Source organism: Panthera uncia, assembly GCF_023721935.1.
Source record: "Panthera uncia isolate 11264 chromosome C1 unlocalized genomic scaffold, Puncia_PCG_1.0 HiC_scaffold_3, whole genome shotgun sequence".
Lineage (NCBI taxonomy): Eukaryota > Metazoa > Chordata > Mammalia > Carnivora > Felidae > Panthera > Panthera uncia.
Window position 1 is genome coordinate 88,624,857 of NW_026057584.1, and position 23,663 is coordinate 88,648,519.

General features: G+C 34.5%; 1 protein-coding gene across 1 annotated transcript in view; it reads left to right on the forward strand.

Annotated features, from left to right (window-relative positions):
* The window catches only part of LRP1B (LDL receptor related protein 1B), a 1,876,868-nt gene that overhangs the window by 1,831,774 nt on the left and 21,431 nt on the right, over positions 1 to 23,663 (forward strand). Inside the window, exons 85-87 of the mRNA XM_049615676.1 lie at positions 3,849 to 4,023; positions 8,869 to 8,973; positions 9,837 to 9,950. Coding sequence (XP_049471633.1) covers positions 3,849 to 4,023; positions 8,869 to 8,973; positions 9,837 to 9,950 — 394 coding nt within the window. The remainder of the gene's footprint in view (positions 1 to 3,848; positions 4,024 to 8,868; positions 8,974 to 9,836; positions 9,951 to 23,663) is intronic.

Below are 23,663 nucleotides of genomic sequence, written 5' to 3' on the forward strand. Positions count from 1 at the left end.
GAGAGGAGAGAGGAGAGAGGAGAGGAGAGGAGAGGAGAGGAGAGGAGAGGAGAGGAGAGGGACAATATGCATACAAAGAGAGTGAATATTTTGGGCCCTAGAATCCTAATAGTGGTGTAGAAAATAATCCAGCTGAACCCAGAACTCCAGCAACTTCTACATGCCCCACATCTGAAGCCTAAGAGTGAGAGATAGAACATTTTCATAGAAAGGCATCGGGAGCAACTCTGGCAGGGTCGGAGTATAGTGAGCAACTCTGCCTGAATTTCAACATAGCATCAAGTATGAAGCATGTGAAGAGGGGAAAATGAAATGTCTTCCATTTGAATATCTGTAGAGAAAGGGTTCTGAGTCTAAAATGATTTCTGCCTATTTTAGAAGGAAAAACTGGTATGGCTTAACAGCATGCAATTTAGAATTATTTATTAAAGTGCAAATTCTATTATCTGCTTATTTCAAAATTTTATCTTAAGCAAATATTTCTTTTACATTCTTTGGATTCCACTTTTATGCCATGAGGCCAATCAACTGCATTGAATAATGTTCATCTGACATGCTAGGAAAAAATATTGAAAGCATTAAAGGTTAGAGAATTTTCCTTAAAGCATAAAAAGTAGACCATGAATTTCTTTGAAAAGAAGTGTTTATAAAGAGAACCTATTTAGCCTTGTTAGCAAATTAACCAGAATTTTTAAAATATTCTACTTGTAGCTTATGTGCCATTAGATTAGAAAAAATCTTTTTATTGAAGCATAATATAAATAGAAATTTTTAAATCACAAGTTTACAGTTCAGTAAATTATCACCAGGTGTACAAACCAGCATAAACCAACATCCAGGTCAAGAATAAACATTACTGGTACCTCAGATGTAACTTGATGTTCTTAATCACTATCCCTTCCCTTCTTTCCAAAGATAAGTCCTTTTTGACTTCTAAAACCCTAGATTAGTTTGGCCTTTCTAATTTTATAGAAAAAAAAATAGTGTGTATATTTTTGTGTCCAGTTTTTTTCTCTCTCATTGTTTTTGTGAGATTCATCTATTTTGTTCCTTACAGGCTGTACTGCTTTCATTTTTTATTTGTCTGTGTGTGTGTGTGTGTATGTATATACATACATATATATGTATGTATATACACACACATATATATATATATATATATATATATTTATAGGTATATTTCATTGTATGAGTGAACCACAGTTTATCCTTTCTTCTTGCAATGAACGTTTGGATTATTTGTAGTTTGGGCCCATTTCTAAAAAGGTCACTATGCTTATTATATATATGTATTTTTTTATGCACATATGCATGCCTTCCTCTTTGATATATATTTAGTGCAAATGTTAGGTCATAAGGTGTGGGTATGTTCAAATTTAGTAGATACTGTCATTGTTTTCCAAATCAATTGAATCAATTTATATTTCTACTAGTAGTGTATGAGATTTCCTGTTATTTATTGTCAATTTGGTGGGAGTTCAATGGTATTTCTTTGAGATATTTATTTGTATTCTCTTGAACACCAGTGAGTTGTGTATATTATCACATCTTTTTAATCTTAGTCTAAAACAGATTTAATTTATGTACCAAAATTACTTATAGTTAGTAAGTTATAAGTAAGTATTTAACTTTGCCCTTTACCACTAGAGGAAAGTGAGAACTGTTCCTTACTACAGTGGACTGTAGGGCAATCAGCAACCATCAAAATATTAATCCATTATTTTCTACTTTCTCATGTCTTCTCAGTAATGTGGTTATAAAAACAAAATGGTCCAAAAGTTTAGATTAAAAATTACATTTTTAGTAGGGCTCACATACTTAGTTGAGAAATAAACTATTTTAGGTAAATTGAATCCTTTTGCAAATATTAAACAATGTAGTCGCTTTGCTAATCAGTAATATTTGTCTCTGTGTTATTTCTTATGTGTTCCCTAGTTCCCAGATTCTAGGTCCTCAACCAGTTCCATGGGAATCACCTGGGCCCCATTTCAGATTTATGAATTAGAATCTAGGCATGGGTGGGCAGTGGTGACAGGGATGAGCACTGGAATTTGCATTTGCAAATAAGTTACCTACCTGATTTTGATTAGCTATCCACTATGGATAAGACATAACATGTTGATCTTGTTAGGCTACATCAACTAATTTCTATGTCCCATCAGATAACTGAACCAGGATCAAAGGGTGATATTGGAAGCAGTTGGGGAATGATCTGAAAGGAGCTCTCTATCAGTAAGAGGTGCTGAACAATCTGAACTAATGAGAGTTGTTCTTTAGAGATTTCTGCCTTGAATAGGAGAGATCATCATATAGACTGCCGAGCATACATTCTTCATAAACAAAAACAGAATGTGTGATGGTGCATACTATAACTGCCAAGCCAATAACTGCAAACAGACACCATCATGGACAGATACCACTAACACTGACTTAGTTCTTAGATCTTCAAGTTTCTCACCTTTTCAAAATGCTACTTTTCTTAAATATAGCCAAAACCATGTGAATAGGCTTAAGCATTGAATCTCAACGAGGGTACTTGGCGTAATGCAACAGCAAGCAGAAGAATGCTTGAAATAAATTTCCATAAATATGAAGCAAGCCTGTCAATAAATTTAATTTCTGTCTGATTTAATAAAGGGCTAAATATACAAACATGAGAGTTATAAATTATGTTTTAATTTTCTTCACCTACTATAACTGTCGTACAGCAGGTTAAAGTTTATAAATTGAGATTTTTATCAGAGCTAATCTCATTTAACATCGCTTCACAATTAGATAGCTAAAAGGAAATTGCAGCTTCTAAACACAAAGTGTGAGGTAGATCTAATCAAGTTCTTTTGCCTAAGATTATTGTATTATGAATTTCAATATTTTGAATGTTATAAATTATATTCACATATAAACACACATAAATACTTGCTTTTCAAAAGACTGAGGCAGAATGTCTAATTACAAAGATAGATTGGTTATTGTATCATTAAATTGTTTTTGTTTTATTACATACACTAGGTATAGCAATATTTGAAGAAATCTTCTTTTGTAGTTGAGAAAATTATCTATAATGTTCATTAGGAAAGATGTTTTAAAACAAAAGCCTCACACTCTGTTGAGGTTTTCCCTCTGACTGGGAAGTCAGGCTCTAAACGAGGAAGGAAACAATAGCCTAAACTTCTGTTTACTCCTTACCCATGATGGATCAGTTTCCCAGTTCACTTTTCTCTTGATGTTCCATGAGAGGCACATCTCTGTGTTTGCTCACCTGCCAGGGCATTCGAAAATACTGGGCCTGTTCTGCTGTGTGTAGAGGGTGACTTCTTCACACCACACAAAGGGCTGATGCAGAGGCTGGGTCCCCCACCCACCAGACACTACCCTGTTCTCGAGATGAAAAGAAGTACAAGGAAAGGAAACAACAAATGATGCTTAAAGAAATCTTGAGTATTTCTGCTCATTTCAGAATAGTTACAGTGCCCATTAGAAGGAAATGAAGGAAACTTGTTAGCTTAAACTTTAACATTCAGAACCAAAAGAGTTTCTCAGTTAGCATTATATCAGTATAACTCAACATTTTTTTTTTTTAGCCAGATGAAATGGTGCGTGGCTGGCAAAAAGAGAACTCAATAGCATTATTAAAGAATTCTAGTTACATGTAATTACAAAGTGATTTTGTAAGCTAATCTACTTATTATTAACCATTTTTATATTTAGATGTTTTCATTAATTTACTTATTTTTGTATTTCTTTAAGGATTGACTGTTTTTAAATATTAAATGAAATGGCAACATGTATTGTGACTGAAAAAAATCATATAGTATAATTTCTTTTTCTCTGGTGTGCATTCTTCCTAGATGTTTGTCACCACTACTGTGTGAATTCTGAATCCTGTACCATCAGGGATGATGGAAGTGTTGAATGTGTCTGTCCAACACGCTATGAAGGACCAAAATGTGAGGTTGACAAATGTATAAGGTGCCATGGGGGGCACTGCATTATAAATAAAGACAGTGAAGATATATTTTGCAAGTAAGTGAACATCCAGCTTAATTTATAAAAGCATTTGAACCCAAAAGGATGTAGCAGTTCAACAATAAACATGAAAAGAATGTAAATTATTTTTATCCTAAAATTCTTTTAGTGATCATTTCATCTTTGTTTGTTTGTTTGTTTGTTTTTGGTTGTAGATAAAATTCAGTTCATCCCAATTGACTGAACTTATTCAACGCCTATTTTGTGCAGCTGGGGAACATGAGAATTCATCATGTACTCATGTAATGATGTGGTCAGATTATTATATATAGAGAATATTCCTAATAGTAAGCAAGAAATAGTGAGATGCAACATACCTTGAAAAATCTATATGCAGTATCCCTAAATTAGAAGAGCTGAGACTTTTGTTTCATTATTATCATTTATAGTAAGTGTTTACTTTTCTGTTGTTAGAAAATGTGCCTGTGGGGGAGGAACAAAAGACTTGTCTAATGGAAATACATTTTTTAATTTAGGTTTTTAATTTGACTTTAAACATTTTAGTCCAAAATAAGTAGAAGTAATAATGTTCCCTAAGAGGCAACTATAATAAAAATTTCCAAGTTAGACTTTGGTTACATTGCCTTTTGCCCTTTGGCTTTAAGATCAAGAGAATGGAAAACAGAATTTAAAAAAAAGAAGAAAAGAAAGAGAGAAAGGAAGGAAGGAAGGAAGAAAGGAAGGAAGGAAGGAGAAAGGAAAGAAAGAAAGAAAGAAAGAGAGAAAAAGAAAGGAGAAAGAAAGAAAGAAAGAAAGAAGAAAAGAAAGAAGGGAAGAAGGAAAGGAAGAAAGGAAGAGAGAAAGAGGGGCGCCTGGGTGACTCAGTCAGTTAAGCATCCAACTTCAGCTCAGGTCATGATATCACGGTCGGTGGGTTCGGGCACTGGATAGGGCTCTGTACTATCATAACAGCTCAGAGCCTGGAGCCTGCTTCAGATTCTGTGTCTCCTCTCTCTCTGCCCCTCCCTGGTTCATATTCTCTCTCTCTCTCTCTCTCTCTCTCTCTCTCTCTCTCTCTCTCTCTCTCGGAATAAACACTAAAAAAATTAAAAAAGAAAAGAAAAGAGATCATGGCAGCTAAAGGGCAATGCCATTCAGTTTCTATCGTGAAACAAGTTTATGCCACTGAGGTTAAAGATCAGTCCTTACTCTGAGCTTCTTTCAACAACCTCTTAAAAGAAGAGCCTTTAAAGCACTGGACTCTATCGCTTGCCTTGGTTAGGAGTATAATAAATGAGAATATGAGATGGAAAGCGTGCTGTAAAGTGTTCATGCTGTGGCTTCCACCGAGACAGCTCTGCGAGGGTGCCAGCCCTGAGTTATGTCGCTCTGCCAAACAAGGCCCAATAAAATTTTATTACAGACAGCATCGACAGTTTTTTTCTTTTTTATTTACTCTCATTTTAGAATTTACTCTAATGATTTGTGTTATAATTATGAATGACATTTACTCAAACCCTCAAATTGGGTCATTTGAAAGTACATTATTTTTTAAGTAAAGTAGTTGAAAATATGACTAATTATAAATATGTGCCTTTGATAAGTATATAAAAGCAAATGCATTTTCATATAAACTACCAAAATCATGTTTGCTCACTAAGCTCATCAGCTCTTTGTGATGAAACTTTATCATGACAGAACTTTGTTTCCATTAGCGGGTGTACGTTTTTCTTAATGTCCAGCGCACTGCATCAGAAATGCACTCTAGGGGAGTCTGGGTGGCTCAGTTGGTTAAGCATCTGACTTCAGCTCACGTCATGATCTCACAGCTTGTGAGTTTGAGCCCCACGTCAGGATCTGTGCTGACAGCTCAGAGGCCTGGAGCCTGCTTCAGATTCTCTCTCTCTCTCTCTCTCTCTCTCTCTCTCTCTGCCCCTTCCCTGCTCATTCTCTGTCTCTCAAAAATAAATAAAGACATTAAAAATATTTTTTTTAAAAAAAGCACTCTAGGGTCTTGCTTACAACTCCATTCCATTCACACAGGAAATAATAGACTCTTATCTAAGACAGGATATGAGTTGCAATTTCCTTCCCACTTTACCTTGAAAAAGCTCAAGAAGAGATACACACACCATTTCCATTACAAGGGGGAGGTCCATGTGAAGAAAGAAGGGCAGACTCTTTAGGCTCTCAGTACAGCCTACTATACAGAGGAAATTGACTTCACCAAGCTAGAAACACCAGAGCCTCATATCCTGACTTGGCTGTGGAGATCCAACATTGTAGTTCTTGACTCATAAAAGATCCTTTTGGAAAAGTATGTGTCAGATGGATAAATAAGAGTTACTGACAACGAGCAGACAGTGGAAGTTTAAAACCAGGAGTATGATATTTGGTCATTATAGGCTGCATAACATCTAAGCATGATAATACAAACAAGATTCGGTAGTCTGAAACTTATTAGACAAGTTTGTTTTCATTTTTATGATACTTTTCTTCTTGGCATTAAATGAAGTTTACAGTGGTGCTAGAATTTCTGTCACACAGCTAAATAACTGATACCAAAACAAAGCCACGACTGAGTTAAAGTAAATCTTTTACATAAATAGGAAAATTGAAGCCTCCATGTATTCATGTGATTCCAAATAGTCAGGTGTGTTTCTAACACACTGTCTATGAGCTGTCAACTAGAATAGACACTCTATCAAGGATAATAAGTATATTCTTTAAAAATGGAGCTAATTGTATATTTTTCTCTTATGTGGAAATCTAAGTAAATATTGATGAAGAAAGACTCGATCATAATTTTGAATAGCCTAAATAATACCTTTGCAATGTCCATTGTTATGGGAATTTTTTCTCTGTACTGGACAACTGGTAATTAACTTTTGGAAAGTGATGTATCACAAACTCTGTGTGTGTGTGTGTGTGTGTGTGTGTGTGTGTCACTTGCCTCTAAGAAATAAAATGATGAAAACCCATGTTAAAATATGAGCTGAACTCTGATGCATTATAATGATTTGAGTAATTTTTAGTTTATATTTGAAATATATACAAATTTCTGTCTTCAATTTAGGATTCAAACAAAACCTTTAGAAAGAGAAAGGCAACATCTTTTATAACTCTTGTTAGAAGGAATTTAAAAGCAATGAGTAGGATATTTTTATCTTTAAAAGCTGATATTTGGTGTATAGTTATCTTTTTTTCTCAGAAATTCTTTAATGGATAATGAGCTATTTTTTCACTTTGACATTGTCCTTTTGATAGAACAGAAACTGTAACTTTCTGCTCTTTGATTTTCAATGAGGCTGAGATGGAGGGCAAGGAACATTCTCCCAGATCCGTTAAACCTATCAGATACCAATACTGTTAAATGTATACTTGACTCACTTAGTGTCCATATTTACATGCCTATAGATTATAAAGGCATTCTCTGTTAAGTCTTGTAAACTTTAAACTGCTTCCTCTCCATGTTTGGTTCTACATTCACATATTTCCATTTTATATCCAGTACATAGTTGACTCATTGCTTCTGTTCATCTTGAAAAGAAATGTGATTTTAAAATCTAGGCTCTTAAAAAAACATCTTTAAATTAAACACCTGGGAAAGTAATAAGCTGTGTGGTGTATTTCCTGCATCCTTATCACCTACATGCCATAAAATAAATATTCACAGAATAAATTAACCAGGACCACCAAGTAATCATTTCAGGCATCCAACCGATGGATAGATGGATACTCTTTGATGGGTGTAACACAATAGAAATCCATCGTGGAGACTGTCAAAGTGATCAGTGATATTGCAACCTGATTTATGTGTCATGCTTATGTCCAGATTTATTGTGACACCACTGATTGTTTCATAGCACCTAGTGCCAACATGGTCTTATAATCAGAATAGTGGCACGATCTGTTGTAATTCTGATTTGGGCCAAGGCTTGTATGAATCTATTACCCTACTTCTCATTCAAGAGACCTGATGATAATTTGGAATGACTGTGCACTTTTGTCTGTCCCCCCAACAATTTTCAGTGTCCAATCTAGTAGTATTTATTTAGATAAAAATATAACACAGCAAATAAGAAATTTCTGTATTTTTCCTATTTTAACTGAGCTTGGGTTTTTTTTGTTTGTTTGTTTTTGTTTTCCATGTAGCATAAACCATGGTGTTTATTCTTATCTCAGGCAGATAATGTGCTGTAAATTAGAATTGCTTCCATAAGAAAACCTACCTCCTTACCCTATTGCCAAATTATGTATTGTTCCTATAACATTTCTATTTTTACAATGAACTGCCCATGATCTTGTGTGTGTGTGTGTGTGTGTGTGTGTGTGTGTGTGTTAGAATAAAAACGTTGACTTTAATTACAGTACATAATCGAAGAGAAAAGGCGACTACCGGATAATCTTATACTTTCTTACAAAATCTGGAATCTGAAACTCTTAACAGTGTTTTTGGACCAGATTTTCCAGTTTACAACAGATAGCTGAAGCATTTGCTTCCAGAATATTTGATCATGTGGTTTGTAATTCACACTGATGTCACCAAACCCTAGTTAAATGAAAAGGGAATAAGATACAAATGCTGATGTCTCCCTGCAGTGTAAGTGATAGACATTAGAGCATATTTTTTTACACATATCTCTAACTATATTAAAATTTTATATTAAGCAAGTGGGTTGAAAATTTAAAAATTACCAAAAGAAAAAAAAATTGTTATCATTTTGTTAAAAAAAAAATCTTTGCCTCCAGGAAGTCTGTCTTTCTGAAAACTTACTTTTAGCCAGGCACACTCCGTTACTTCTCTATGATGAATATTCTTATCTGCAGAGAGTTTATGTCAGCTTTCGACAATAATGATGCCACTAACAATGAGGTTTCTTTTTTCCTTTGTTGCTGCAGCTGCACTAATGGAAAGATTGCCTCTAGCTGTCAGTTATGTGATGGCTACTGTTACAATGGTGGCACATGCCAGCTGGACCCTGAGACAAATGTACCTGTGTGTCTGTGAGTATTATATAACTTTGTGGGCTTGTTATAGTATGACTTTGTATGTACATGGAATCCTTCCTCTATTGTTCTCCTCTCTTGGAGTAATACATTTTAAATGAATGTTTCACGGACATCTCTGATCAAGTATTGTCCCTCATTGGCTCATGTGCTACAGAATCTCCTCCTTCATCAATTTGCTAGTGATTTCATAAGGAAGAGCTCATTCAGTTCTTAGCATCATACCCATTGAAGACATTCATAGATCTTTGAACTTGGAAATGCCAGGTAAAATTATTCTAATTTCATTGACCTTATTTAGATATGTGAAACCCAGACATAATCATATTTATGTATACTTGGTATTTACAGCTATCCTTTTAAAAAGAAACTGTGGTATTTTTTCAAATGTATAATGATGTTGATGTTTATATCAGGTTTAGAGTGTTGTATTATGTAAACCTATTAAGCCCCTGTCTCCTTTGGAGTACATTAACTTGAATCTGGGTTTCTGAACATTTAGAAAGTATTGGGAGATTCTCTGCTCGTGAGAAAAATCTAGAATTTAATATTTTCCCTCTTAAATACCTGACAGTCCAGAATGGACAACTTGAAATAAAACCATTTCACTTATGTGGTTTCTATTTTGAGTTTTCTTTGATCACTGCTTGACTAGAAGGATAATGCCCACATATGATCCATATCCACGATCTGTCCCCACCTTGTCAGAGTAGCATGTGATGAGTGTGAATGAGAGAGAAATGGACTTACTTGACAAAGTTTGATTCATATGTTACTATCTCTGTATGAAATGAACTTGAAACATATTTAGAAAAAAAGTCAGCCACTTTATTTAGCTGTATTTTACTGAAATTCTGCAGATGCTCTGTGGGGTTTAAAAGTCAGCGCTGTGACCAGAAAGAGAACCCTTGTGATCACTACTGTCAGAATGAGGGGATTTGCACTTTAACTGCGTTTAATGAGCCGAGATGCAAGTAGGTTTAACCTTCCACTTACCACTGCGCTTCGTGTGACATCATTTCAGGCCACAGTTCATTGGTTTAAATCATGAACATCCACATGCATTTCACAGTGTATACTTAATCTCGGGGCTCATCTGTGTCACACACACACTTAACCTTTGCTTCGCTCACCAACAAGTGTATGCACCACAGTCAGCTAGAGTGTCTAGAAATATAATGGAGGGAATGAGAAAGCTCATGGAACTGTCTAATGAAAACACATTTGCTAGAATAGTGGCTTTTAATTAGAGAAGTGCAGAAGCAGGTGTTCTTAGACTCTATTGCTATAGTCTATACTATATTTGGAATGGTGGCTTTTGTTTAGTAACTGACTTTTAATTTCAAGTACTGATGAACCAATACATTATTTTGTTTCCCAAAATTTTACTGAGAACAATTACACTTACAGAAGAAATAGGTATGTGGTAAAAATTTTGTTTCCTCATAGTTTAAATCTTTTTTTTTTCCTGACTCAATTTGTCAATAAAAAAATAAACTCATTTCCTCCGAGAAATTTCAGAGACCACCTTTGGGGTCAATGTTCATCACAATGGAAGTTATTTTTGCATTTTTCACTGGAGCTTTAAAGATAGATCATATCCGCGATCACCTTTAATACTCAATGTCATAAACAGAGGCTGTGATTGGTATCTAATAGCTCCATGGTGGTGTCAAAGTGTACTTAGAAATGGTCTTTAAGCACAAGTGTATTGACACTCAGTTATTTCATTATCAGAACTCTATAGTTGTGTTCACAAAGATCTATTTTGTTATTCAAGAAAATGTTATTCTTTATAGTCCAAAAATATGGGAAATGACTGAAGTAATCACATAGGGAAAAATGGTATTCTTTCTTTTTTCCTGAAGATATTTGAATATGTTAAACTAATATCCCTATGTAAACTACATCCAAAAATATCTCTTTAAATTTTAGTCTACAAAATGTGTATAGACGGATCTGTTGAGGCATTGACGCACTCCTCAGCTCATACTCAGGTTTGTACCTTGTGCACGTGAAAACAAGAGGAGACTCTTGTTCAGTTCTGCCTCTACCTGGATCCATCCTAAATTTCTTCAGTCATTCAGCAAATATTAATAGACCCCGAAAGTATGCTAAATCCTAGACAAGTGAAGATGAATGAAATTTAGCCCCCATCATTAAGGAGCTCATTAATTCTTGGGGTTAAAATATCATAAACAGCTAATTAACCTTTAATAATGTAGGTGTGGCCACAGGAAAAAGAGAGGGCAATGGACTCTTAGCAGGGCAAGTGATTTGTTCACAATGAGAAATGAAAGCTTTACAGAAAAAGGCAATCTTTTGTGGTTCTTGTAGTTCATGAAATTCAGTAAGGTTGGGAATAGCATTCTGAAAAGAAAGAATAACATAAGTAAAGACATGGTTGTGAGACTTAATGGCCTATTTGGGGAGCTCTGAGTGGTTGAACATAGCTAGAATGAAGGGTGACTGTAGTTGGGAAGGAGAGGGGATTGAGGACACAAAACTGGAAAGATGAGTTGGGATCCTATTTATGTCAAAGTTAGGGGATTACATAGGATCCCAAAAGGAATGAGTAGCCAAAGAGATTTGAGGCAGAGGCTTGAGCTGAAGGAATTGGCTTTTGAAGGTGATGCTCATTGGCATGTGGGGGAGAGCACTGGAGATCAGCTGCAGAGACCCCATAGAAGATTTGGAAATCCTTGAGGAGAAAAGTGATGAGAGTTTCAACCTGGACAGTGCAACTGGAAGGAAGAAGAGCAAGGTCAGGAGATTCATGGATATTTCAGAATTAATAAGTCCAGAGTGAGCCTTGACCAAGCATTGATCTAGGTACTCATGTTACTTCATTTCTAGGATAACCGGTAATGCCTGTTCTGGGGCCGAGTCTTCATTTGTCTTGTCTCTCTTGCACTATGTCCAGGAAAAGTACAAATAACATTTCAGACTCACCCTCCTTCCTCCCTATAAATGGGCCTAGAACATGCCTGCCCTGAGAATGCTCCAGTGTCCCTAGAATCGATATCACTCATGGGCACAGCAGCTCACAATAATGTTCTGTTCCATTTTTTACTCTTACCAAGTTTCATCAGAGGCACCTGACCTGTTAAGGTCTATAAGACTTATTCACCTATAAGACTATTTCATAAACACAGCAAGGAAAAAAATACATTAATGGAAAGGTTTATAAGAAAAATATTTTACTTTTGTGTATCTTTGTCTACATTTGGTTTTATGGAAATTCTGTCTGTGCTTTGGTTTTTTACTATCTAAGATTTATTCTGATGGTAGCAGTAATGCTTACTGAATCTCTCAAAAAAACTTAAGGTATAAAAGAAGCAAAATATAGGTAATGATATTCTGCTATCATCCATTCATTAATTCTTCACCAAGTGTTTATTGATAACCTGTGATGAATGAGACCCTGTGTAAATTTGGAAGGATAATTAATAACAGCTAACCAACTTAGCAAATATTTTCTGCCAAGCACTGTGTTAAGCGCTTTATATATTTTATGTGAAGCTAGAATATTATGCTATTGTTATTATTGTGATTATCATCATTATCATCATCATGTAATTACTATCCCCATTTCACAGATGGTAACACTGATGTTACATGCTAGGAACCAGTGGATACCTGAAACTCAAACCATACTTTGATTCTAAAATTCATACCTTGGTTATAACTCTTATGCTGTACTGCTTTATGTTGTAGTAACTTCAACATGGTTTTTACCTTTGAAGAGCTTAAACTTTATTTTGGTAGATGAATGGGTTTACATTAAGGAGGGTACTTGTGATGAGCACTGAGTGTTTACGTAAGTGACGAATTACTAACTTCTACTGAAGCAAATATTATACTACATGTTAACTGGAATGTCAATAAAAATTTGAAACAAAAAAGAAAAAAAAGAAATATGACTAAAGTGTTGTGGGAAAACATTTCAATAGAGATCATTTCATGATTACTTGTAGAAGAGAGAAAAGCTTTATAGATGAAGTGATATTTTCACAGTATTATGGGGAAAAAATGTGTAATAGTTTTACAGATAGGAAATGGCTGAAAAGCTTCCTTAAAGAGGAAAAGTTCTGAAAGTAAGGCAATGTTTGTTGAGAACAGAGCACATCCTACACAGCAAATTGGGAAGAGAGAAGACTAGAGAGATATGTTGTGGCCAATTGGCGAGGTACATTTTATGCCATGACACAAGAGTGGGTTTACAAAATGAAGAATAGAGGATTAAGGATGGATTCTAGGAAATACCACTGTTTGATACTGTGTTATAGAGGAATCAACAAAAGTAAATGAGAAGAAATGGAAATTGGAGGGAACTCGTCAAAGAGTAGAATCCTCCAAGTCAAAGGAGTAGAGAAAGTCAAAGAATATCAACTCAAAAAAAGAAAGGAAGGAAGGAAGGAAGGAAGAATATATGTCAACTCCAGAAAGTTTAAGGAGGATGAGAATTTTAAATGGCTTATTGGATTTTGCCATTGGATGGGCATTAAGGGAGATGTTTTGAAATCTCTATATGACAGGAGAATATTAAGCCCTCTGGATATCTTTCTAGTAGTCGATTCTTCTTATAAGGGGAGCTTTTTGGAAACACAGATTTCAGCCTCAGATTTCAATTGGAAGCGGTCATGTACCTTTAATGAAAAGCTAGTATGTACTATTTCATCTAAAAGCCTTACAGGAAACAAAAATTGCTTTAAGAGATAAGATATAGTGCTTGCTTTAGTTTGGTTGGTAGTACATTTTTCTTTTTTTCGTAGAGTGGAAAACTATTTGAATGTGCAGAATTTACACACATTTGGAAAGTCTATATGAAGTATTCAGATCTATGAAGGTGACAGGTTTTATTTTCCACATAGAAATTTTATTACTGTATCCTTCAATCTAAGGAATAGATTTGTTTTTTGAAAGCCTTCACTTTTGTCTCTTGATGGCCATTTTCACTTATTACTATGTGTGGAGGAAAAAGAAAACTCCACAGAAAAGCCTACACAAAAATAAGATCTAGGATTTTTTTATGCATATTTGGAGAGAGTATTGATATTTTTTAAAGTAAGTATATCGCATAATGTTAAAAACCAAATTTAAAAAATCTAATGTGTGCTATTTTGACAATACTATATAAATTTTGTTGTGAGGATTAGAAATTATCAATAATGTGAAAAAGTGTTCAATTCAGTATCAAGTTAACTATGTCCTTCTACCTCTAAGATATCTTGCTAGGGTCAGACTTTTATTTGTATTGGGTTTAACTTTCTTTAAAACATAGTCTTACTTCCACAGCATTATCTTCCAGCAGTATTTACAGTACATTTCATCTTCCAATAAAATCATGTTTATAGCTACTCTACTTCTCCTACCGCTACTCCTATACTTATATAGACGCAAGCATACATACAGCCTTGCCCCATAACCACAGGACCATTCCTCTCTTACATGTCTTCACTCAGTTCATTGAACTGAAATGCTTCTCCTTTTTTTCTGCTTACCTCTTATTATCCCACTAGTCTCAACTCAGATATCATCTGTTTGTGCATATGGTAGTGAATAATAAATCTTAATTGATTCGGCTTAACTGAATTTCTCAAAAGGGAAGAATCAAAATTTAGTGAGGAAAAAAGTATTTTATAACATGTAGTATATATTTATATATTAAATATTATATATGTTTATATATAATTATATCATTAGTTGGAAGCAGAACCAAAAGGTGTGTGTGTGTATGTGTCAAAGAGTAGAATAAAAGTCATATACATATATTTTATATATATTTTGAAATATTTTTATGTATTCTAGAGAGAGAGAAGAGAAAGAAAAGAGGGAGAGAGAACCAGGAAATTCACTGGTGTAATATAATTCAATCGAAATCCAAAGGCCTGAGAAACAAGGTAGCTGATGATATAAGTCCAAGTCCAACATATCTCTCTAGTCTTCTCTCTTCCCAATTTGCCATGTATGATGTGTTCTGTTCTCAACAAACATCACCTTACTTTCAGACCTTTTCCTCTTTCAAGGAAGGTTTTTAGCTGTTTCCTATCTGAAACCAGGTGTTGATGTCTGAGGGCAGGAAAAAATGGATGTCTCAGCTCAAGCAGGGATAGCGTATTTGCCTTTCCTGTGCCATTTTGTTCTATTCAGACATTCAGCAGATTGTATGATGCCCACCCTCATGGTTAAGGGAGATCTTACTCAATTTACCAATTAAAATGCTAATCTCTTCCTGGACACCTTCACAGACACACCCAGAAATAATGTTTTACCAGCTGAGCATCTCTTAGCCCCGTCAAGTTGTCACATAAAATTGTAAATTTTGCTCTTTGTTACTGTTATGAGCTGGACTGTGTCCCTTCCAAATTCAGGTGTTGAAGCTCTAAGCCTCAGTACCTCACAATGAGACTGTATTTGGAGAAAGGGGCTTTAAAGATGTGATTAAATTAAAACAGGGTCCTTGGGGTGGCCCTAATCCAGTATGACTTGTGTCCCTGCAGGAAGAGATTAGGACATAGAGATACACACATGCACAGAGAGATGGATTCTATATGGCTGGTGTCTTTATAAGCAGAGGATATTAGGATACAGGCACACAGAGGAGGAAATCATGTGAAGACAGGAAGAAAATGGTCTCTACAAGCTAAGGAGAGAGGCATTAGAAGAAACCAAACATGCCAACACCTTGATCTCAGACTTCTAGCTTTCAGAGCTAGGCTCCACAACAGACCCATCCCACTGAAGACTAGGAAGATATTGAAACGTACTAAAAAACTTCTCCTGGGTATAAATAACCAGTGTTTAAGGACTCAAGAAAAATATAAGACAATGAAGAAGTCAGGAATTACTCCCTTTAGAACTCTTCTTCCTGGGGTGCCTGGGTGGCTTAGGCAGTGAAGTTTCCAACTTCAGCTCAGGTCATGATCGCACAGTTCATAGGTTCGAGCCCCGTGTCAGGCTCTGTGCTGACAGCTGAGAGCCTAGAGCCTGCTTTGGATTCTCTCTCTCTCTTTCTCTCTCTCTCTCTCTCTCTCTCTCTCTGCCCCTCCCCCACTCATGCTCTGTCTCTGTCTCTGAAAGATAAATATTAAAAATTATAAAATAATAAAAAAGAACTCTTCTGTTGTCTGGAATTTGAATGCATATTCAAATCCTTATCCTGCTCACATGGGTCTTCTGTACTGATGGTACCAGAGAGATCCATTTGTTGGCTGGTACCATCACTATCAAAGTGAGACAGACAGTAAGGAAGTTCTGTTGATTCTACAAGATACAGTAAGTGGAAAGAAAATGGGTTTTAGAGTCATGCTTACCTGGATTCATATAGTCCTTCCTCCAGTTACTTTTGGTGCGGCCTAGTGGCCAGTCTAAACCATAGATTTTTTTTCTTCTTTAGGAAGATAAATCTAGCATGTATATATAAAAACTATCATAGGAAAGAGATATTTTCTGAGCACACTTATTCTGAAAATGTGTGTTTAGAGCCACCAGACCTTTGTTTCTGCTTGGGTGTGACCATGACTACAGATCCAGACTTACTGTTAGCTATTATTTTTAAATCTTGGTGATCTAACACTGTGTACATGGTTTTATTTTAGGTAATTTGCTTAAGTATTCTTGGATATCCCAAACTCTAGTTCCTGTCTTTGGCAGGTGGCTCTTGGCTGAAATCTCAACATTGTAGTTAGAATAGCAAAGATTTGAAAATTCTATATTTGTTTTTTGTACACATTACATTTTTTATCAACTTTTCTTCATACTATGATTTTTTCTGAGAAATCATTCAAGGTTTTCTGTACTCCAAAAGATATCTTGTCAACTTTGTCCATTTGGACAGACTTCGGTAGAAAATGATGTAAAGAATACCTTCTCAGAGTAGAATAAAAGAACTCCTCAATGTTAATATTAAATATATTTTCATTGTGTTATTATTTTTATTAGACCATAAATTTTAATTTTAGAAATAAAAGTTAGCAATACTTTTTCAGAATGTCCATATTTCCTAGTAACAACCACTATTGTACTTTATTTCTGTTCATTCAGTTTCTTGATGCAAATATATACTTGAAAATGATTATATACTAAAATAAGATCACATGATAGACACTCTTTTATATTTATTTATTTTGCAATACATTCAGCACATCATTCCGTATCAATGTATATAATTAGATGCTTTTATTCTTAGTGGTTGCCCAGCGTTCCACTGTGTTGTTCCCTACTTTATTTAATCAACTATATATCATTCAATTATTAGATGTGTGATTTAGTTTTTTTGCTTTATCCTTTTGTTAACTATGTTTTCCAAGGATAAAAAAAAAAAAAAAACATGCTTTCTCATTAGTTTTCTCTGATTAACACACAGAAGTGGAAATACTGGGTCCAAAAGTACAGACTTTATGAATGAAACTAGGTATGATTTTGAGCAAGTGACATTATGTCTTTGTGTCACATTTTTCTTGTTTGTAAAGTGATATGTTTGCACTAATTGTTCACTTATACTAGGTCTATAAGGTACAATATATTTAAATCTGGTCCTATTTGAATTTTTGTTTGCAAACTGATTTAAAATTGGATCAGTCACAACCACAGATACAAATTCTCCCTAAATCTCTAAAATATCTATGAAGATATTGAGAAGACAAAATTACACATTAGCAGCAAAATTAAGAATAATAGAAAATCCGTTAATACTATGCAGTAACTGAGGAGCTGATCATAAAATTTTTGGTTCACAATTAAATATTTGTGTTCAGTTTTTCTCTATGGTTTTACAGTTTATTTTCTGATACTTTAAAATAATATACCAGGATAGAGCTAAGTAGATGAGTAGCCTAGTAATGCCTAAGTGCAAAAGAGATAATAGTTCTTTCCACATATTTCTTATTATAACCCCTAGTCTAGTATATCCGAAGTCTATAAGAACCAGAATCTCAGGTGTCTGTCCCTTGATTGGCTCATATTTTTCCCTTTTAGACAACAAAAATACTGCTAATCTTCATATCCATTTATCAACAAATATTTACTGAGTACCTCCTATATACCAACAATATCCTAGGCACCAAAGGATTTTTCAGTGAACAAAACACACAAAAAAATGGTTACCTATTATTGGTTGAATTTGGGTAATGTTTACTTTTTAAAAATAGTTTTCTATGTAATTCATATTCTTTTTCAAAAACAAAAGAAAAAATCCAGTTTTTAAGTTATTTGTATCATCTGAAAAGGGAGAACAGAAAAGATCTGATAGTGCATTGCTTCTGAAATCATATCAATTCAGGCACTGTTTTGAAAATGGCAATATGGCAAAACTCCAAGACATTTCTTATAATATATGTTATTGCTTCTTGCCCATAGCAAGAACAGTTCTCCATTTGGTCAAAAACAAGATAGCAATGTTAGTTTTTATGTTTTACTTCTTCATTTCAAACAAAAGCTACAAATAACATACTGTGAGCATTTTCCCCTAATCCATTACTTTTTCCCTTTTCTTTTTTTTCTTTTTGGTTTAGTTAGATTTATATGGGCATCTGTTTTTCATCTTTCTTAGGAAAAATGGTTTTCCACGAAATTATCTCCTTTCCTTGATCACTCATGTGAGTGTGTGTGTGTGTGTGTGTGTGTTTACATTTTTCATGTTCCTCTATGATATTCCATATCTTATGGCTAGACTTGACCTCTCATCTGTGTGTGGCCTTTGGACATGGAACATATTTCTATGAAATTGGCCTGGGAATGCTGCCTGTTGTACACTCCATGGCCTCTTTAAATTTATGTGTCTGTTTCTCTCTGGCAGATTGTAAATTCCTTCCAGTAAGAAGTTGTATCTGATTTATCTGTTTTGCCCCAATAGCTAACACATGTTCTGCATGTAGTATGTTCTTAACTAATGCTGCTAAAAAATAATGTCTTGGTGCCTATATTGTATTGTGAGCTCTGACAGCCTGTGATATGATCATCTTTCTATCATCATTGTAATACCACATATTACTTTGTTATTAAATTTTCAAAAACTGCAAGAGTTAGAAAAAGAAGAGTGATTTTATCATGATTTTTTACTCTCTTTTTTGTCTTTATGATACCATCTAAAGCTGCCCCAGGGTGTTTCCTGAGTGCTCTGGAACCCAGGTTAAATAGCTTTCTATAGAGAACTGAACAGGCTTAATTCACCATCTTAACTTATTAGAAGAACAAAATTTTATTCATTTTTGTTCTCTCTCCTCTTTGCCCTTTGTTTGCTCACTGATTTTGCTCTGGGAATCTCTATCAAAAATGGAGAGAGAAGTGGAAAGTAAGATATAGCCCCTGCCCTCGAGGGCCCCTGAGTCTATTTGAGGACAGAGATGATGCAAGAAGGAATATGGCAGGGGCTCTGGAGATTTGAGTGGTGTAAATAAATGATGCTTATAAAGGAGTATTGGACAGTTATAGTAGACAGTGAAATAATTGTGAGGACCATGGAATGCTTAGCTGGAAATTTGAAAGTCATCAGTAGGGCAACACTAATAACATTTGAAATAGGAAGTATCACAGTCATAGGAATGTTTTAGAAAGGTCTTGGTGACATGGTGCTCCTCAGGAACAAGAAGCCATGAGTTTGAAAAAACAGATTTTTAAAATGAATCCCAACTTGCAATGTAAAGGACAAAGGTATGGCTTTTAAAAGTTGTTTGTGGTAAATAAGGCATACAAGGGCCAAGTATAGAGGACATTGTACCTCGGGATTGCAGTTTGTTTTGCTTATAGTTTTTTCTACTCTGGCTCCTTTGTCATCTTACTATGGAAATGCTAATAGCATGTACTTCCTAAGACTTCCTAAGAAATATAATATATAAAGAACACAGAGTATTGTTCTTCAATGTAGTAAACATTAAAAAAAAAAACTTAAAAAGTAAAATCTTAAAGCTGCTGCAATACACCAGACATAAATGATCACAATCAGAAATAATTTGGGCTTCTAGGATTCTGAAGATGAAAAATAAAGTGCAGGATGTTTTTAAAGTGCTTATTATTGAAAATAAGGCAATATATGGCATAATTAAAAGACAAGTAGTTGATGATGGTAACTGGGAGGGGAACTACACTAAGTACAGCCCAGCTCAAGTCCTATTGAGAAAGAAAGGGCAGTGGGTCCGCCCTCCATTACCTTAGAAAACACACAGAGGAATTAGCTTTATAAACATTTTTGAAGCAGATTTTTAAAATGCAGAAGAATGCAAAATTAATATCTAAATACCAAAGGGACATTCATTAAGAGACCAATCTGAATTAGGCATTTCGTCGTTTTCTTTGGTTTTGTGATTGTTCCAATCTAATTATTTTATTAAAAGTTCAGCATTATTTTCTAAGTCCTTAGGGTGAGAAACACATAAGGAAATGTACAGGTACTACAGAAGGCTTTGTCAAGACTTTTGGGAAGAGGATAATGAGTTCTGTTTCTGTCACAAATTTTAAAGAGGTAGGAATTATTCTCTACCTCACAGCTAATTAAGGCTTTGGTTTCTGAAAACACTGGCCTTGCAGAAAGGAGACTACACACAAGGTTTACTCTTCTCCGGTCTCCCTGTCAGGCTGAGCAGCACTCTTCCATGTGGACCAGCGACCTTGTGGCCCCCATAGAGAATACTTGAGAAGAGCCCAAGGTACTTGTCATGACTGATTTCAAACAGATCACAACTTTTCAGCAGGGTTATTGAGGAATTCAACTTTAGCAGCCTGTGTTGTCCACATTTCAAGAGTTAGGTCATCACACGTTCCTTATGTGCTTTCTGCCCCTTGGCATACTTTCAAATCACAAAATATGAGATGTGCATGTGGTTGGAGTAGTAAAGGCCAAGAAAAGCTGTCACATCAGTATCTATCCTTTATGATCCCTGGTAACAAGTTGTAGGTTGTCCCAGCTTTCACCATGCTTGACGTGCCATCGGGAAAACATGCAAAACAGATACATTACATCTTTCTGTACAAGTTTTAATTCCAGTTTTTGCTTTGAGAGTACAGGTGTCACTGCTTAGCAAAAAACACTTACTACCGAGTTATATATATTGTGCAGCCATTGTTTTAAAGCTTTGATGCTGTCACGTGATTTTCCCTTGATTTGGAGATACTTTCTTGGCCTTTCATATAACCAGCAAATCAGAATAACCAAAGAAACCAAACCCAATATAACTACATAATATTTTCATTTGTTAATGTTACCTCTGTTAACAGTTTAATTTTTTCTATTTAGACGGCTTTCTCCAGGTTTTACTGCTATAGAAAACAGTCACCATTTCAGATGCTTTTAACAACAAAGGCTTATTTCTTGCTCATATCCCATGCTGGAACAAGTCAAGAAAATGAGATCAATCAATCTTCAACCCAGTACTTGACCCCAAACTAATTATATACACATACAAGAAAAGGATCAGACACATATGGTTTAACTAGCATCATTGATTCAAGAGTAAAAACATAACGATTCCTCATACTACCATTATTCAAGAAAATATGTTCTTTCTCCTTTTTTGATAGTAAAATAGTAGCAGAAAGAAGTCATTTTGTTAAAAGAGTATAACACTTTAAGCCTAATACTTCTCCCTAATACTTTAAGCCTAATCAGAAACTACAATTACATAGATATTGGCCTGATATATACAATCTTTAAATTATATATATATATACACACACACATATACACACATGATATATATATATATATATATATATATATATACACACACACACATATATATGTGTGTGTGTATATATATAATCAGTATGTCATTTAATCTCCCAAGAAAGCTTTTTTTTTTTTCAGCTTTTGTAATAATCAACTTACCTTGAAAGTAAAATAAAAGGACAGATGAAGGGAAAATGTTTTGAGGCATAAAAGAAAAACATACAATATAGAAAAGTATCATATAAAGTAAAAGAGGAAGTGGATTTAAGAGGAAAACCAAGGTGACATCATAAGAGGCTATACTGTTGGGCAATGTGAGACAAAGCAGAAAGTATGGCTGTCTCCCACTATTATGAACTGAAAACTGAAATGGGAGAATTGCCTGATGATACATCCTTTGTGTGGAGGGGAGAATAGATTACAATAGAGTTCTGTTTGATTCCAAAATTCACACCTGCTGTTTGTGTCACACCATACCAGCACTTTAATTTCAAACAATAGTGTAAATTAATTGATTGAATTAAATTACATTTAATTGCATATATTGTATATATGTGTATATATATACATACATGTGTGTGTGCCTGTGTATTATATTATGCATATATATGGATATATGTGTCATGTATATAAATATATATGTATACATGTCTATATATATAATGTGTATCTATTCATATATATTTTTTCCATGGCAAAGTATTCATCAGGCAAGCCCTTCTAGAATTTGTGTCATGGAAAGAAAAGCATTTCTTTGTTGGCTGCATCCTGGGACAAGAACTGAAGTATCACACAATTTGTATCATTGAAGAAGTAAAAATTTTACATGCCCAAGTGGCTAGAATGTGATCATCTGATTTTATAAAGGGAAGAATTAATAAATGAAAAGGGGAAGGGAAGGAGAAAGGAAACAAAAAAAAAAAAAAAGGAAGGAAGAAAATATTTGCCTTTTACTGTGGTTCTTATATATAAAGTGTTTCACATAGTGGGAAATGACTGATCAGTAACTAGCTGAAAGCATGTTATTATGAATGGTGCTATATATTCTTCATAGAATAGATTATGGCACATGTATATGACACGTCTCTACACATGTGTAGTCAATCATACGTGTTCAACCATGTGTCCTCCATCCTTCATGAATTCATTCATTCATTTTGTCAAATGGCAAACATATTGATTGACCAGACATACACATTGACCATGTGCCAGACACTGTTCAACAAATGAGAGCATACAAAGATGAATAATAGTTGTCAGTCTAGCATTGTCATAGGAAAATACACATTTAGATATTTATGAATGTATAGAGAGAGAATTTGAAATTATAATCTACCATATTCATGATTGTATATCAAATGCATAAAAATATTTTAACTACCCCCAGATTGCAGTTTTCTCCATAATGTAAAATATTACTACAATATTTTATAGGATTTTAGATTGATTAAAGACTTTTTGTCTTAACTTCCTGAATCAATTTTTAGCCCATTGCCTGCATAAACCTTCTCACCTTGTCAGAAATGTAATCTAACACTTGGATTAGGAAAGAAACGTGTTAATAGGCATCTTTCGTCATAAGGCCTCCAAAGTATTTGTCTGCAACATGCTTCTATAAATGTTGACAAATCTGGTGACTGTTGTATGACTAATTAACATTTACACAGGATACATAAATTTGTTAATTTATACTGAAGTTTGACTTTAGCAAATCATTCTCATATGCTTTATCTAAATTACTTGTTGTGTTTCTAAAACAATTAAATGTAAAAATATCTTTTGAAAGTTCAGGTCCTACATTTTGAGGAAGGCTGAAATGTGGTAATTGGGAAGTTGACATCAATACTAATAAAAGGTTCCTTAATCAAGTAGAAGTGTTTGATAGAAAGCTTTGGTGTTACCTTTTGGTGGATAGGTAGTAATCTTGTAAGTAGAAGAAAGGAAATGCTGAAGTACCAAAAAGGAGAAGGCAATTTTTATATCAGAACCACTTTTCAATGATGTAGGCTATAAATTACTATGG